The sequence below is a fragment of the Notechis scutatus genome, chromosome 10, assembly GCF_049901735.1.
Source record: "Notechis scutatus isolate UNSWTSFEM ecotype Mainland chromosome 10, rNotScu1.2, whole genome shotgun sequence".
Lineage (NCBI taxonomy): Eukaryota > Metazoa > Chordata > Lepidosauria > Squamata > Elapidae > Notechis > Notechis scutatus.
Genome location: NC_142018.1, coordinates 3,774,010 through 3,792,114, shown reverse-complemented (window position 1 = coordinate 3,792,114; position 18,105 = coordinate 3,774,010). Strand labels below are relative to the sequence as shown.

General features: G+C 45.4%; 1 protein-coding gene and 1 long non-coding RNA gene across 2 annotated transcripts in view; one reads left to right on the top strand and one right to left on the bottom strand.

The window, feature by feature from the left end:
* The window catches only part of ARR3 (arrestin 3), a 29,861-nt gene extending 24,218 nt beyond the window's left edge, over nucleotides 1-5,643 (top strand). The window contains exons 13-16 of the mRNA XM_087971993.1: nucleotides 339-362; nucleotides 2,186-2,238; nucleotides 4,246-4,255; nucleotides 5,054-5,643. Coding sequence (XP_087828119.1) covers nucleotides 339-362; nucleotides 2,186-2,238; nucleotides 4,246-4,255; nucleotides 5,054-5,144 — 178 coding nt within the window. The 3' untranslated portion in view covers nucleotides 5,145-5,643. The remainder of the gene's footprint in view (nucleotides 1-338; nucleotides 363-2,185; nucleotides 2,239-4,245; nucleotides 4,256-5,053) is intronic.
* A 4,580-nt stretch (nucleotides 5,644-10,223) lies between these two features.
* Nucleotides 10,224-18,105, bottom strand: part of LOC148129734 (uncharacterized) — a 795,631-nt gene continuing 787,749 nt past the window's right edge. The window contains exon 2 of the long non-coding RNA XR_015750707.1: nucleotides 10,224-10,538. This is a non-coding gene — a long non-coding RNA (uncharacterized LOC148129734). The remainder of the gene's footprint in view (nucleotides 10,539-18,105) is intronic.

Genomic DNA, 18,105 nt, shown 5'->3' with positions numbered 1-18,105 from the left:
AGAGTTGCTGTTTCTGAGAGGCAATTTGGTTTAGGGGTGAAGGTGCCAGGCTGGAAACCAGGAGACGGGGAGTTCTAATCCCGCCTTAGGCATGGAAGCCAGCTGGGTGACTTTGGGCCAATCACTCTCTCAGCCCAGCCCACCTCACAGGGTTGTTGTGGGGGAAATAGGAGAAGGAAGGAGTATTGGGGATGTTCATTGCCTTGAGTGGTTTGTAAGAATAATACAGGCAGAAAAGAAATAAATAACAACATAAATATATGAATAAAATATCTCCCCTTTCCTATATGTGAAGTGCTCTTTGTGTATTCCATGTTGAGCCTTTCTTCTTTTCACAGCATCCTGGGAGATCTCACATCAAGGTAAGTATGCAGTTATTGATCAGTAAATTAGTTTATTCCCGGTTGTTTTGAAAGATGCCTGCCTTAAGCTTTGTGGGCTGTGCTCTTGAGTGTGTGCTGCCACGCTGCGATACCTTTGAGGTTGGTGGCAGGGTGGCATTCAAATGTTTAACAACCGGTTCTGTGGGTGTGGCTTGGTGGGCGTGGCTTGGTGGTCATGTTATTGGCTGGGCGTGGCCAACTCAATATCACTCACATCGAGGCACGCATCTCCTCGCCTGGCCTCTCATGACTGTGAGGATGCTGCAACAGTGTGAAAAATGGTCATAAGTCACTTTTTTTCAGTGCCATTGTAACTTTGAATGGTCACTCCACACAAGCAAAGTACCAGCAAAGCAGGGGGGAAAAAAAACTCCAGAGAAGTTCCAGAGACAGGAAGTCTAGTCCTGCCAAGAATGTAATAAGGGTTAACAGAGAGGCAGTTTCTGTCAGCAACACCAGAATGTTTCCTTCCTGCCTTCCTTACAGGATTAGGCCAGTAGTTTCTTCTAACAACCGGTTCTCCGAACTGCTTAGAACGTTAACAGCCGGTTCTAGCAAATAGGTGCGAACTGGTAGAATCCCACACCTGCTTGGTGGGTTATTGGAATGCCAGTAAGCTGGCTTTCAGGGTAGTCCCTAGATTAGTGATTGTGCTTGCATAGAAGAGTGTGAACAATTTGGGCTGTAATTCCTGGTCAGAATGTACCAAAATGTGCCATTCCTGCCCTCACCATTAGCAGGGAATACCCCCCATGGCATAGAGCAGTGTTGGCTAACCTTTTTCAGCTTCCATGCCGATAATTACGCTCGTGCTTGTGTGCCAGCATCCAGAAGGCAATGCATGCTGCGCCCCCATGCCCCTTGCACATGCACACGTGATTCCCCCAGCCACATGCTGTGTGCATGCACTTTTTATTCCCATGTGCACTGCATTTCTCTCTGCATGCACGCGTGGCCCGCACACGCCATGCATCTGTGCATGTGTATGCGATCCCCCCGTGCGCCGCACATCTGTGCATGTGAACCCCGTTGTGCATCTCTGCATATGCACGTGCGTCTCCTGCATGCCAGATACCTGACAATCAGCTGTCGGACAGCACAGTGGGGCTCTTCTGGGCAAGCTCTCGCGTGCTGGCAGAAGTGGCTCTGTGTGCCATTTCTGGCACTCGTGCCATAGGTTTGCCAACAAGGGCATAGAGGCAGAGTGAGGAGGTTGGGGAGGAACCTGGGCCAGTCGTGGAGTCTGGGGAAGGCTCTGACAAGTGCCCTGCATTGGAAGCAGAGATGGGGCCAGGGCTGTCTGACAGTTATCATCTGCCTTCGGAGTCAGAGATCAGTTGGGCAGAAGAACAGCTGGAGCCTGTTCCCAATGTGCACATGCGCAGAGCTGCCAGAAGGGAACAATGAAGGAGCAAGGGAGTAAAGGCAGACTTGGACAGTGAGGAGGTTGGGGAGGAACCTGGGCCAGTCCTGGAGTCTGGGAAAGGCTCGGATGAGTGCTCTGCGTCAGAGGCAGAGATGGGGCCGTCTGACGGTTATCAGCTGCCTTTGGAGTCAGACATCCGTGAGGCAGAACAACATGTGTATTTTTGTTGTATATTCCATTGATTTTTACAAAAAAAATACCCCTTTATTTATTATTGGGTTTCTTTTCGTTCTGCTGCTTATGGCCCAGGGTCATAATTTCAGTCAGTTAACAAATGCCTACATAAAACAAATGCACGTGTCAAAACGTAAATGAATCCTGCATTAAAGAAAATTTTCTGCCTCCTTTGGACAAATTAATGTGTTTTGTTTTTCAGCGATGTCTCTGTTGAGATGCCGGTTATTCTGATGCACCCTAAACCCCCCGAAAGTAAGTGCTGTCTAGGAAGCGCCCCTGCCTTGCTGTCTCAAGACATTTTCAAGGCTTTGGGAAAAGGCCAGGCTCTGGGAAATGCTCCAGTCCCCCAGGCTGGAATCAGCCGCCTGCCCCCCTCCTCCTTCAGTGCTGGGCAAAATCCAGGGGCCACTGATGGAGGAAGGGGGGTGGGGGGTGAGAGGGGCCTGTCTTCAGGAGCTGGGCCCAAAGCAAGGCAGCCAATGCCTGCCTTTGGGGAGGATTTCATGCTGCTCTTAGAAATGGGCATTGGAAGGAGGAGGTTTATAGCAGGGGTCGCCAACCTTTTGGACCAAAGTCATAATTTTAAACCCCGCGGACTACTAATATGAATTTTGACTGACAGTGGCTTGCTGACAGTGGGAGAGAGAGAGAGAGATGGTGTTCTGTGATCCAAATTAAGAATGATCGGTCAGTACGAATACGGGGTGGGGATTTTCCTGCAGGCATTTTTGGGGGGATTTTCCCAGGGTCTCTTTCTGCAGTGGCCAAAGTTGAGAGATGCTGGGCTAAAGCAAGGATTCTCAACCTTAGCAAGTTTTTTTTTTCATTTATGAAAATGAAAAAAATAAAATAAACGAGGTTCTTTCCCCAGGCCTGGCCTTTCCACCACTGGACCCTCCCTCATCTACTGTGCAGCCCCCTCTCAGTCGACTCTTCCCCCCCACCCCCTACCAGTTTTTGTTCATTTTGGTGCCGTGGGAGAGAACCTGACCACATATTTAAATGGCACCACTGATGCTCCAGAATGGAGTGGTTCTGATACCAGCACCCTAAGGTAAACAATAACAGCCCCCCATCAACCAACCCTCCACCAAACGACACACACACACACACCCCACACCCCACCACGACCACCAACAACAAGAGAGTGCCTCTAACTGCCTGAGCCCAATGCTGGGGAAGTCCTAGCAAAATGCTAAATTCCTTGAATAATCTCCTTTTTTTGTCCCTGGCCCCACCGACAAGAGCTGTTTTGGGAGGGGCTAATCCCATCAGGCTGCACCAGGGTGAAGGTTGACTAGAGTTTTCAGTACCTGTAAGGCTGCAGGCCCCCATTGGCCCCCTGAATGATCCAACTGTCCAGCATTTCAAAAATGTCCAGAGAAGTTGGACCTGCCTGCTTGGTTACTCTGTGTGTGTGTGTGTGTGTGTGTGTGTGCGTGCGTGTGTTGCACATAGCCAGCTAATAGGTATAGGTGGGCAGGGATTTTTTCTTGGATAACGTTGTCATGATTAATGTGACTAAATAGCATCTGCGTTTCTCTTTCATCTTCTGCCTCTTCCTGATTGACAGTAATATCCAGGTAAGAAAAGAGGGCTGCACACTAGAATTGGCAGCGTGTCATTATGGATAATTCATTCTCCAAAATAAATTTAGCTCTGACAAAAACTCACCGTTGTTAAGAATTGGGGATTCTTCTGACTACCCCAAAATGTACTTTTATGCAATTTTGCAGAATTTCAACTTCCATGAAAAGTTAATTAATTGGGAAGCTTATGATAGTGCCGTGTTTCACTGTAGAAGGAACATGTGGCAATCTTCTTGTACATTTTTTTCCCCAGCTAGTTTTTAGATCAGAGTTTCTCAACCTTGGGAACTTGAAGGTGGGTGAACTTGAATCCCCAGAATTCCCCATTGTTGGCTGGGGATCAAGTTGCCAAGGCTGAGAAACATTTCTTTAGAAAAACCCACCCCCCTAAATCATATTTATATATGCCTATATTTTGAACGAGTATCTGAAACTGCTGGGTTTTGGTTTCCTCTTCCATCCCTTGTGGTGGTCCCATATCATCATCTGCCTGGTGGATTGGCCTGTTGTGTCCAGCCTGTCATTCCTCCCTCCCTGTTCTGACCCAAACCTTGTTCCAAGGAAACAGACACTTAACAGAGGTAACAGCAAAACCTTTTAATTCTTTGCGAATTCCGTTCCTTCACGGTTGAAAGGCTGTTCCAAACTCATTGTCTCTGATAAGAACGAGCCTTGCCAAGGTTGTGCAAGGCTGCCAAGAACGCTAGATAAAGTTGCCAAGAAATATTTCAAACACAAAGAGTCTCCAAACACAAACGAAGAGAGTCCGAACTTCCACAAGGCTTGAAGTGCAAGAACTTCTTTGCTTCCTGCAAAGAATGTCAGTTTCTCAGCTGGCTTTTATCTCCTCAGGGAGGGGCCATTACCTTGCAGCCTTACTCCCGAGTCGCCCGTGCTGCTGCAGCTGCTCTTTCCTTCGAGCAGCCCTGGGCGCACTTCCATTGGGCACAGGCTCCTCAAGGGCCTCTTCCTCACTGCTGCCAGCCACCACCATCTCCGAAGGCAGCACTCCACTCCCTGATGGTCCTGGCCCCATCCTTGCATCACATGCAGGCCCCTCACCTGAGTCCTCGCTCTCCGAGACCTCAGCTGTCCACACCTGCTGCCGGCGAACCACAACACTCCCCCCCTGCCCATCTGGGAGAACAGACTTCCACTAGCAGAACCCAAAGACCTCTCACCCCCTCGGACCCCAAGAACCAGGGAGGAGGGGAGGGCACCCCAAAGATCTGAGAGCTGGACCTTTCAGCTCTGCTTCCTTCCAGTCTCCTCAGTATTTGCACCGGAGCTGGAGCTCTGGGCTCAGCAAATAGGTGGGCCTGGCTGCGCACGGAGCAGCGGGAATTCCTAGTCTGTCCTGTCCTGGGCAGAAGAATTCAGGAGGGAAGGAGGGCTTGAGTGCAAGACCCGAGACTGATTCTATCACAGCTTGGACTCTCATTTTGAAACCTGCCTTTCTTTTTTCCTGTGGTTTCCAGCGATGATATTTTGGTTGAGGACTTCGCCCGCCAGAAACTCGGAGAAGGGGAAAGTGATGAAGAGCAGGCGGAGGAAGGAGGGAAAAGCTAATGATCAACTGTCTTCAGTAGGGGCCACTCAAAGAGTTTCAAAGCGGAGATTATTTAGGGCATTTTCATGAGTTCCGTGCATTTTACCTTAATCTTTCAGTATCGTGTTTGTAATGTGATAATTCCTCGTGAGCCTGTTTTCCCCCGCTGTGTTTAATGCGCTTTGCAAAAGACTTGCTGTACTCCGAAGCTTTCCCCCCATGCATGAAAGCATGAAGGGGGCAGCCATCCAGGCACCAAGGTGGCTCCTCCACCCCTTCATTTTGCCTGCTTCCTTTTCCCCAAGCCCAGCCTTCCAACCGCTGGACCCTTCCTCATCCAATAAACAGCACCCCCCCTCAATCCACTCTTCCCACCCACCCCCAGTGGATTCTGATCATTTTAGTGCAGTTGGAGCAGACCTGACAACCCTTTCCTAAGAATTATTGGCATTATTGGAAAAAGAAAGCTGGTTATCCAGATATCCTGTGATTGTGTGAATAAATGTTATTCTATCAAAATGCTTGGCTGGACATGTGTTTATGTTTAAACTCAGTTACTGATGACTGAATCATAACCTCTGCTGGAAGTTGGCTGCAAGCTCTCTCTACCCTGGCATTTGAAATTCCCTCCTGTCAGCTTGTGGTTATGCCCCAGTGTTTCTTGATTTTTTGCTTAATACTGAAAATACTGCCTTCTTGAACCGTGTCTCCAACCGTGGCCACTTTAAGACTTTATTTATTTATTTTATTTGGTTTGTCAATTGCTTACAAGATAATAGGTATAAGTAAAAACTTAGCTATGAATACATGGATACATATAAGAAAAATAAAAGACACAATAGGACAGGGACCTACCTACTTATGCACGCCCCCCTACAGGCCTACAGGGATGAGGTCAATATTAGACAGTCTAAGGTTAAAGGTTTTTGGGGTTGGGGGAAGAAACCACAGAGTCAGGTAGAGTATTCCAGACATTGACCACTCTGTTGCTGAAGTCGTATTTCCTGCAATCAAGTTTGGTGCAATTGACCTTGAGTTGGTATCATTTGCTCTTGTGCTGTTATGGTTGAAGCTGAAGTATTCGTTGACCAGTAGGACATTGCAATGTATGATTTTATATACTATACTTAGATCGGACCGAAGGCGGCGTAGTTCTAGGTTGTCTAGGTCTAGAATTTCAAGTCTGGTGGGATAAGGTATTCTGCAACAAATAGAGGAGTGGAGAACTCTTCTCGTGAAATATTTCTGGACTTTCTCAACTGTGCTAATATCAGATACGTAATGTGGGTTCCAGACTGATGAGCTGTATTCGAGTACTGGTCTAGCAAATGTTTTGTATGCTCTAGTTCAGGGGTGGGCAAACTACGGCCCGGGGGCCACATCCGGCCCGTTGGTCTGTCCAATCGGCCCGCCCCTGAAAAAAAATCACTGCCATTGGTCTGTCCAATCCGGCCCGCCCCTGAAAAAAAATCGCTGGGTGTGGCGTATTGCCCTGTGCCGCATGGCCCCAAAGCTGCAAAAACAGTGCGGGAGCGATCTAGGGGTAGGAAAGAAAAGAAATTTGCAAAGGCCTCGGCTGGGAGTTGAAATCACCTTCGAGTGCGACCTCTCCGAAGGTGAGTCCCGCCCGATCCCCTTTTTTTCCGGGGCTTCCAGGCTTAAACTTTGCAAAGGCAAAGCTTGCAGGCTGGAGCGTCTTCCCGCCGAGGAGCGGGAAGGGTTCCACCCGGCGGGCGGGCGGGCTGCTTGGAGCCACCTAAAGCTAGGCTGCTGCTGGTGCAGCCTTGCCCTGCCTTGGTGCCCGTTCCCGGCTTGGCGGTCCTGCTCGGCGGCACTTTAAAAGCCTGCTCCCAGCACCCGAGCAACTTCCCAGCAACTTTCGGCTTCGTTTTAACTCACGGGCGCCAGGCATGATATTCCGCTCTGAAAAAAAATCGGGCCGGCCAAAGAGACCCCCGCTGCGCGCTCGGGGAATGCCCGCTGCTTTCCCTCGCCGGGGCCGGGCGGCGGCATGTTGCACGGAGGCTGGTCTGTGGCTGGCCCAGCTCCCTTTTCCTGCCACTCAGCGGCCTCCGCCGCACCGCCCGGGCTCCGCTCAGGTATCCGGCTGGGGCTGTCAGGAGTTGCACCGCCGGCGCAGCTCCACGCGCTCAGTCCGCATTGCCTCGGGAAGGAAAGGCAAAACCAGGAGCCGCTGCTGCCGTTGCAAAGCACCGCCGCGGCTCTTCCTTTTGCCTTTCCTTCCCGAGGCAACGGGACTGGGGCCGCGTGAGCTGCGCCGCGGTAGCAACTCCTGACTCAGGGGCCTCCGAGGGGAGGGAAGGAGGAAAAGGGGGGAAGGGTGGGGGCGATTCCCAAAAATCTTGTGCTGACCTGGCCCGTCTGTCAAATTTTAAAAGTCAATGCGGCCCCGAGCCAAAATGTTTGCCCACCCCTGCTCTAGTTAGTAGTGTAATATTACCAGAGAAAAAGCTACGTAAGATTAGGTTAACAACTCTTTAATGCCTTTTTGGCAATGTAGTTACAGTGGGCTCTAGCACTTAGGTCATTTGGGATGAGTTCTCCAAGGTCCTTGTGACAGAGTTTAGATCATCAACAAGGTCTTGACTATTCAGCCTGTATTTTATTTTCTGATTTTTTTTTTTGCCAATATGTAAGACAGAGCATTTATTTGTTGAGATTTGAAGTTGCCATTTGTTTGACCATTCTGATACATAGTCGAGGTGTTTTTGAATGGTAGCAGTATTGTCTGTGGTGTTGAATAGCTTTACATCATCAGCGAAGAGAATGCAGTTTCTCTTAATATGATCACAGAGGTCATTTATGTAGAGTATGAAGAGAGTTGGTCCTAAAACACTGTCTTGGGGGACACCACTGTTGACAGGTACAGAATTTGATAGGACGCTGCCAATTTTGACCATTTGTTGTCTGTTTGACAGTAATGCTTCTATCCAGTTATGCAGGTGTCCAGAAATACGATTGTAGTTTTAGGAGTAGTTTGTTGTGTACCACTGAATCAAAGGCTTTACAGAAGTCTATGTAGATTGCGTCTATTGCTTTGCCCTGATAGAGTTGTGTAGTCCATGTGTTTTTGCAGTGTAAGAGTTGCAGATTACAGGACAGTTTTTTCCTGAAATCAAATTGTTTATTAGAGAGTAGGTTGTTTGTCTCTAAGTGGAGGATGATGATTGGTTAATAATTGATTCCATGACTTTACAGGTGACGCAGCATAAAGAGATTGGTCTGTAATTTTCAACTAGGCTGGGGTCTCCCTTTCTGAAGATGGGGATGACTGTGGCTTGTGACCATAGTTTTGGCAAGGAGCTGGTCCTGAAAGATTTTTCAAAGATTATGCTTAGAGGTTCAGCTATGGCAGTGGAAAGCTTTTTAAAGAAGTAGGCACATATTCCGTCCGGTCCAATAGATAGAGATGGTTTTAGATTGCGCAGTGCTTTTTCAACAGTGTCTTCTGTAAAATCGATATGTATTAGATCATTGTAGTTGTCTGTGGTTCAACTAGGAAATATTGGGCATGATCCATTGCTGTTTACAAATACTGAGCCAAAGAATGTGTTAAAGTGGTTTGCTTTGATGGTGTTGTCGTTGCAGTCTTTACCATTAGGTCCTTTCAGGGGTGGGATGGACCTTGAGTCTTTTAGTTTGTTGTTTACAAAATTTTAGAAAGCACGAATGGAATTGGTGTGTAGAAGGTTTTCCTCTTGTTTAATGTGATAATTGGTGCATTCGGTTTTTATCTGGTGGCATAGATTTTTGTATCGGCTTTTGAAGTTGGCAACATGACCAGATTTGTTTTTCCACCAAAGTGATCTCTTTTTGGATTGAAGCTTCCTTATTGTTATGGGTAATCTTTTTTTTTTCTGGTTTTGGGAGTTGTTATTGGTATATATAGTTTGATGACTCTTTTGACTTCAAGTAAAAATATGTTGTAATGGTCTTCAACAGTATTGCATCCAGAGAATAGAAATTGCCAATCGAGGGATGAGAGATCGTTGTTTATAAGATCATAGTTGCCTTTTTTGAAGTTATAATTGGGGATTCTGTCGTTGTGATGATTTTTGTGTGGACGTATGTTGAGACAAAAGTCAATCATGCTGTGGTCACTGTTGGAAAAGGGTTCTTTAATTTAATTTAATTTAATTTAATTTAATGAGTTCCTAGCTAGCTTTGCTTTGCTGAACTTTGCTGGTTGAGGAATTCTGGGAGTTGAAGTCCACAAGTCTTACAGCGGCCAAGGTTCCAGACCCCAGTTCTAGAACATTATTCTCAGTGGTGGGATTCAAATATTGTTGCCATCGGTTCAGTGGGCGTGGCTTGGTGCACACTTTGCACAGGTGCAGAGGCGTTCTAACTCGCCTCCTGCAAACCTGCACGATTCTGGTTGCTCCAGCAGCTGCCACGTGGTGCTATTCTGTGGCGCGCAAAGCAGCTGCGCTTCAAATTTAGTGGATAAAGGTGAGTATGGAGCCTGGACGGCAGGTGGGCCCAACAGCAGAGCGGTGGAGAGAATCGGTTCCGTCTCTGCTGCTCATTGCTGCTACCAGCTCTACAGAACCGGTCAGAACCGGTCGAATATCACCACTGATTATTCTCATCCCCTTTTCCCTTCTATCCTTCCAGGCTGCACATAGCCAGTCCTTGTAATCTCTCTGATATGTTTTGTTCCTCAGACTTTGCACCATTTTTTCCCCATCTCTGGACTCAACTCAGTCTTATCAATACCTTAAAAAAATATTTAAAAAGATCCCTCTCCCAGTTACTGCTATTGAGTCAGGTGCCACCCATTCTATGCATCTAGTTTTTTCCCCCCTTGCGTAAGTGTAAAACCTTACTTTTCTCACTGGTGAATTTCATTTTGTTGGATAAGGCCCAGTCTTCAAGTCTATCTATCAAGGTCCTTCTGGATCTTGAAACTATCTTCTAAAGTGTTGGCTATTCCTGTCAGCTTGGTGTGTCTGCAGATTTGATGAGTTATCTTCATTTATTCCTTCATTCTAGATCATTTATGGGGGAAAAATAATCCTTAGAGATAGACTGGTGGAGACATGCCACTCATGGAAAAAAAACATCCAACCCAGGCCAGGCCAGCCTCCCTGCTGGACCTAAGCAATCCATTTCAAATTGTGGGTGCTCTGGGGTTTTTAAAAGAAGAGATTGGACAACCATTTGTCTGGAATGGTATAGGGGTCTCTTATTTAAGCAGTGGGTTGGACTAGAAGACCTCCAAGGTCACTTCCAAGTCTGTTATTCTGCTATTCTGTATTACATTCTGTATTCTGATCTGATTTTCCAACGAGTCCTTCAGGATTAGGAGTGAAAGCAAGAGGGGCAATGCAACCCAAGCCCATGGTCTCTGTCCATGCACAAAGGGCTGGGTTTCAGCTCTGCAGCTATGCCTCCCTCCCACCCACCCCTCCCTGGGACATACTTGCCCGGAAGGTAATTTACAAGATGTTTTTGACCAAACTGGGGCCTGAATCCCTTCATTCTATTCCTCACAACTGCTTAATTGAACATTTTCTCTTGCTGGAGAGGATTGAACACAAAAGTCGAGTCGCTTTTCCTTTATTTAGAAGCTGGTGACCATTTTGATACTGAAAACTGGCTACCTGGTTTATGGATTCTTTTTCAAAAGAAACTTACTTTATTGATTCAAAAAGTGCTGAAAGAATTAAAATGTCTCGAAAATATTGGAAAAATAGTTTTCAAAAATACTCCCAAACAAGATTTTCTGCAAGTTTACAGAAAACATTTGGAAAAAAGGAGTCATTTTGCAATACTGTTTCAATCCCACATCCATGCACACTTAAAAAAAACAAAACACCAATTTAATTTATTGCAGCCAAAGACCAGTACAGGTAATTAAAAAAAAAGCACACAGAATTTAAGACAGACTTAATTTGTAAAGCAACCTAACTAACATCTATAATTGAGATATAGCCTATATTAAATTATAATTTAAACACTAAAATTATATTAAATGTACTAACATCTAAAATCACAACAAAGTATTTAAAACTATTAATATCAACAAAGTAATAAGTTTGCCGTTGGCCACCAATGGGAACCTGGAAGATTCTCCCTCACCCCTTAAACTCTGGTGGGAGGCTGAGGAATCATCCCCCACTTGTCTCAAAAAAAAAAAAAAACCCCAAGATTTATTTATTTTTTTTGCTTCAAAAGGCAACTGGATTGTTTTTTCCTTGAGGAAGAAGGAAAAAAAAACATTTAACCTCATTCAAGAAGCTTCATCAGTTCTGACGGTGGAGGGACGGAAAGATAGGTACTGGTATGTATATACTGGTACCTATGGGTAGATATTAGTACCTATCCTTCCATTACTCTGTCATTAGAAGCGATGAAGCTTCTTGGATGAGAAGTGAAACATTGTCTTCTTCCACAAAGGGAAAAAAAAGTCTGCCTGCCTTTTGAAGAAAAAAGCACCTTCCAGACAACTGGATGACTGAGAAAATCTCCATAGGCAGCCAGTGGTGGAATTCCAATCTTTTTACTACCGTTTTTGAGGGCGTGGCTTGGCTTGGTGGATGTGGCAGGGGAAGGATACTGCAAAATGATCCTATGCCCTCCCCACCGCACTAACCTGCTTTCCAGCTCTGTTTTCCTGTGCAGGGCAACCAAAGAAGACCCAGCCGATCAGCTGGGACTCGATGGGAGGCGGAGAATAGAGGAGGTTGGCCAGTCAGAGGGGGGATTGGCCGGTTCTCTGAACGACTCAAAATGCCCCACATCTGTTACTTTCAATCCTCAAGGAGGCCCCTAGGTTTCCTAAGGATGGAGAAGAGGAGGAGGAGGAAGAAGAGGAGGAGGAAGATCGAAGAATGGCAACAGGCCGTGGTGACTCTCTGGAATTTCATCAACCGGCAGCCGCTAAATACAAGCAGGGGAATAATAAAAAAAAGGAAGTGCAAGAGAATGGGACACTGGTTTCTTTTTGGTGACAGTAAATCCTTCTGGGAGTTGAATGATGGCTTCCTTTTTGTGATCTCCTTTGTTGGATTCTTTTTTTCCTATTTCCTATTTTGTTTATTACTGCCCTACAAACATCTGCAACCCTCCAACAACACTTAATGTGCTAATGTTGCACTTAATGTGCTAATTTGGCATTAACCACAAGAGGGAGCAAGAGACTCACTTTTAGTTCTCAGCCCACTAAGTTATAAGTGGAATATATAAGATCCTGCTACTTTTTATAGAGGCTTTGTTTTTACACGTTCTTCGACACTCACACATGCGCGCACACACGACTCTGTTCTAATTCCTGTGGAGATACAAGCAAACTAAAAATAATTTTTCGTACGAGGGAAAGCAAAATCACGAGGAAAGGTCTAATAATAAACATTGTTACATGTCTATGGAGATTCTCAATCATCCAGGCCAGGGTTGTCCCAAAGATGCTTTTCAAAAGGCAGCTGGACTCCAGCTCTTCTGCTTGTAGCATGTTAGGTGACACAACTCACCTCGGTCCAGACCACATATGTGCCATGCTGGACTTCTGCCTGACTGCTACCTATTTTGGAATAGAATAGAATAGAATAAACAGAGTTGGAAGGGACCTTGGAGGTCTTCTAGTCCACCCCCTGCTCAAGCAGGAGACCCTACACCATTTCAGACAAGTGACTGTCCAATCTCTTCTTAAAAACCTCCAGTGATGGAGCACCCACAACTTCTGGAGGCAACTTATGTTTCACTGGTTAATTATCCTCATTGTTAGGAAGTTAATCCTTAATTCCAGGTTGCTTCTCTCCTTGATTAGTTTCCATCTGTTGTTTCTTGTCCTGCCTCCAAGTGCTTTGGAGAATAAGTTGGTTCCCTCTTCTTTGTGGAAGCCCCTCAAATACTAAAATACAGCTATCATGTCACCCCCAATTCTTCCTTTTTAAGTACAAAGAGGTTTCTATAGACAAAAACACGGCTGTGCCATAGATTCACCTGTGTTCCCCATTTTGGAAGTCGAAACCAAAATCCTAAACTCCTCAGGAATTCCACTCACTCACTGGTATAGATATGTGGATGATACTTGGATCAAGATTCAAACAGACTAAGTGGCCTCTATGACGCCCAGAGAGCTAACAACCAGAGGACTGTAAAGAATACAAATCCTTCCATTCCTCACATTCAGTCAGAACTAAGAAAGCTTCTTGGCTGAGAAGCAAAACGTTTTTAAGAGAAAAAAAAATCAAGGAAGTCTAGGGTGCCTTTTGAAAGCACCTTTGGGACAACATTGTTCCATGCAAAGAGTGTGCAGTGCTTGAATTCCTACCCACGGGGGACCCAAATTACTCTTGCCAGAAGTGCAAACTGGCTAGATTACTTGAGGAAAAGTCTCTGGAAGCCAGTCAAGCCACCAAGACTGCAGACTCTCCTGCACGAGTCCTTCTGAGATCCAACGGTGAACATGACAAACTCCTTTGCTCCTTCCAAACGGAGCATGCCAAGGAAGATGAATCAGAGTACAGTAAGGGAGATAAAAGGGAAGGGCAAGGATGAGAACAACAGAACAAAGGAACAGAGAGAAGGAAGCCCCAGGCCTCTCTCGGACTGGAGCGATCGATCTCATATCCTCCCCCAGGAAGGAAGCACCTGAAGAAAAGACTTTGCCAAATGTTCAGGTCATAAGACGTGGCTCAGACTTTCCCAAGGAAAAAAGAAGAGGTGTTTTGTGGATTGGAGATTCACTCCTTAAAGGAACAGAGTCAACATTTTGTAGATTAGACAATTTCTTAAGGGAAGTGTGTTGTTTTAAAATAAAGATGTGACCGAGAAAATGATCAAGCCCACACATTATTCTCCTCTTTCAGGTGGGGATAAATGATCAACCAAGAGCCTGAAAAACCATTTCAGTGGACTATGAATAACTAGGCAGTATAGCCAAAGAGTTAGGAACACAGGCATTGATCTCAGCTATACTTCCAACTGAAGGTCAACATCCAATGAAGGAATAGAAGATTACAGAAGGAAGTCGCCAGCTCAAAGGATGGTGCCATTCTGACCTTGGACGACCGTATCTACAGGAAGGGCTTCTAGAAAGAGATGGGCTGCAACTCAAGACCAGCAAGAAGTAACATCTGGCTCGGCTCAGAGATTTGGGAAGGGCAGAATAAAAACCAGCAGATGAAAATTTACAAGGAGAAATTTAGTATAGAACTAAGGAGAAATTCCCTGAGAGCGAGAACGATTAATCAGAAGTCATGGGTACTCTATTACTGGAGGTTTTAAAGAAGAGTTTGGATAGCCATTTGTCTGGAATGATACAGGGTTTCCTGATTGAACAGGGGGTTGGACTAGAAGACCTCCAAAGTTCCTCGCAACTCTGTTATTCTATATTCTATAACTCCATAAAATGCTTTTGTCTATACTTACTGTAAGAACTTGATTTAAATGCCCAATTTCTCCTCTATTGTGTTTTGTATACACATTGGTGCAAAATATTAATTATACAACTCTCACCCTCCAGTTGTGAAAAATAGAATACCAATTCTTTGTCTTCCTCTTAGCAGATACCTTAGAAATAATTTTCAAACTAAATTTTGTCCAAAAGCCATTGCTGTTTGATGAGAGTTAAGTTTCTGGACATCATTTGCATAATAGGTTTGTAATTATTTACCTCTTGGATTATCTTTTAAGTGGTTTTACAAGTTTTTAAAGTAGTTTTACAATCACTAAGTCAGAGCTTAAAATATTTCATCTTCTGCATATTTTAGAAAATCTAGTCATGTTTGACTCTTTCACAATCTTTATGTTATACCAACTCATTTTCTGTCCTTGACCTTTTAAAAGTTTACCTATTTCCCCTTACAATATTTTAGTGTATCTGCTTCCATTATTCTGACACTTCCCACTTCACTGGTCGCTGACTATAATGAAGATTCGAGTGAGCGAGTTTCTACACCTGGATGCACCAGAGAAGCTGAAAGGTTCCTGGAAGGCAGCGGGAGGGGCGGAAAAGGGAGACCCAGTGAAGAGGAATGTCCGGGAAGCAGGTGATCCAAAGAATCAAGGTACTCAATCTCAGAGCTGCTCAGGTGTTCTTCGGGAAGATTGTCAGGAGCCACAGGAGCAAAGCTGGCGTCAGAACGAGACAGAGCACCGCTGGCTGCAGACGAGGACCTTGTGAGGGGAAGAGGGTGATTCCTAGGGGAGAGGAAGGACCTTCTGAGATCTCTAGGGAAATTTGCTGTCTTTCAGATATTTGTATCCTAAGACAAGTTGTTCTGGCTAGGGAATTCTGGGAGTTGAAGTCCACCCATCTTAAGCTTGCTGTGATGACCCAGAGTGTACCACAAATGTAACAAAATCCAAAACGTAAATAAATGTCCTTTAATGCCTCCAACTCCACTGTTCAATAATACTCAGTTGGAGATAAAACGTACTCAGAAATAGTCTTCAAAAGAAAGCAATACAGTCTGAATTTAATGAGCAGATAGAGGTGAAATAAAAAACCAAAACAAACTACAATGATGACATTTCCACAATGGAACAGGAGAAGTATTTACCAAATTCAAGGAGATAACAAGGCACAGTCTGTGGGAAGGACCCCCAACCAACCATAACTTCAGACCAAAATAAAACACGCTTTTTTTCCAGCGTTTGCCAAGTCCAAACTCTTATGCAGTGCTCACACCTGCAGCCCATGAAGAGGATCAAGGGCCTCTCCTCCCGAATAGACCACATCTCTCCCTTATCCTCTCCTCCCTGCGTGTCCAAGGATGAGGAGGGTATGGGCCTGGGTCCTCCTCTGACTGCTCAGCCGGCCTCTGCCCTCCCCCAGCCTCCTCCACAACCTCTGGAGCCACACTCCCACTCCCTGTCGGCTGTTCCTCCTCTCCCTCAGAGTCCGTCTCCACCAGGGGCATGACGCTTGCCAAAGTTGAGAAACACTGTCCTAAGAGATAACAACAATATTAATAACAGAGAGAATAACAGTTTAGATATAATAACAGGATTCCAATATTTGAGGTGGTGCCACAAAGAAGACGAGGTCAAGTTATTCTCCAAAGCACCAGAAGGCAGGACAAGAAACAATAGCTGGAAACTAATCAAGGAGAGAAGCAACCTGGAATCAAGAAGCAACTTCCTAAAAGTGAGAGCAATCACCCAGTGGAACAGAAGTTGCCTCCAGAAGTTGTAGCACTCCATCACTGGAGGTTTTAAAGAAGAGACTGGACAGGCATTTATTTGGAATGGTATAGGATTTCCTGCTTGAGCAGGAGGTTAGAATAGATGACCCCCAATGTTCCATCCAGCGCTGTCCGGTTCTGTTCATTGAGATATTCAAACCTACCCTTCACCACCCTTTCCTTGTGATTCATGTCAGGATGGATGAAATGGCCAGAGAGATTGCAGGGAAAAAGTCTCTCTGGAGACCCTAAAATCTTGGGCCAAAAGATGAAGGAACTGGGAGCATAAGTAGTAATTAAAAAAAAAAAAAAACCAGTCCTGCCAACCGCAAACACTTCCTTCACTGAGAACTTTTGGGCAGAGGCAGAATCCATATGTGGTGTTTGGCAACGCCTCACCAATCTCATCAGATGGGGTTGAACTAGAGCAAGAAACGTCCCAGACAGAAGACAGGAAATGACTAGAAAAACAGACCACAATGGGAAAACCAGGAGGGCAGGCGATGCTTATAATTTTAGGACATGACCTGCAATATTGTGCAACGCCACAGATGTTTCTACCCAAATGCATGGTCTTGCCAGGCTCAAAGGGTCAGGACTTGCAATTCAGAGGGTTTATTGCTCAAGCCTCTTCAAGATGAGCTGAGCTAGGACTGTTTGTGGCTACGTAATGACTCTAAACTGATGACACCCTTAACTCTGCGCCCCCCCTACCCCAGCTCTGCCTGCTCTTCTCCTACACAAATGGGAAATAGGACTGCAGGAAGGCAAATGTTAAGGCAAGAGGAATCAATGATGATATGCTCATTATGGGCACACAGTTCTGGAAGACTACTATTTTTCCAAAAATGTATGCTCTGTCTCAGGTTGCAGACACACACACACAAAGTTGCTAAGGAGTTATTTATAAGCTGGTGACAGTAGACAAAATTGTAAATCAAGTTCTGCGCAGAATGCTTGCCTCTATAAGTCCACTTAAAGTTCAAGCAGCAATAGAATGGTCCAACTTATTGTAGGAGTCAAGAACCAAATCAGGTAGTCAGCAGGTCCAATAGTTGAGGGTTCAAGAGCAAGGAAATATAGGAGCAAGAGTTGCAAGCTGGAATTCTGGACATTGTTTCTAACAAAGGTTGAAGGCAAAAGAGCTACATAAATCTCTCTGCAGGCAGCTGGCTGCTATTTCTGAGGTCTCACCTTTTGCCCAGCGAGAAGCCTCTTTGAGTGTTTTTGTTCACTGCTGCTCACATTGACACCTGCAGCTCATCAAATTTGCAGATGATACCAAGCTAGAGAGAACAGTTAAACTTTAGAAGGCAGGCTCAAGATCCAGAAAGGTTTTGATAGGGTTGAGCATTGAGCCCTATCCAAGAAAATGCCATTCAGTGGTGAGAAAAGTAAGGTCTTACACCTTAGACAGGTATATAATAGGTGGCACCTAGCTCAATAGTAGCAACTATGAGAAGGATCTAGGGGTCCTGGTGAACAGCCACTTAAGTAGGAGCCAACAGTGTGCCAAAAGAGCCAATATCCTTCTAGGCTGCATCAACAGAGGAATAGTATCGCAATCAGGTGAAGTGTTAGTATCACTTTATACTGCATTGCTGAGACCAAACTTGGAATTCTGCATCCATCCAGTACTGGTCACCACAATAAAAAAATACACTTGAGATCCTAGAAAGAGTGCAGAGAAGAGCAATAAAGAGGATATGGAATCTGGAGCGGAATTGTACAATGTAAAGCTGAGGGAACTAGCTATGCTTAGCCAACGAAGAGAAGGATTGGGGAAGCCAGAGGTAGCTGCCACAGGGAAGAAGGCAGGACAGGA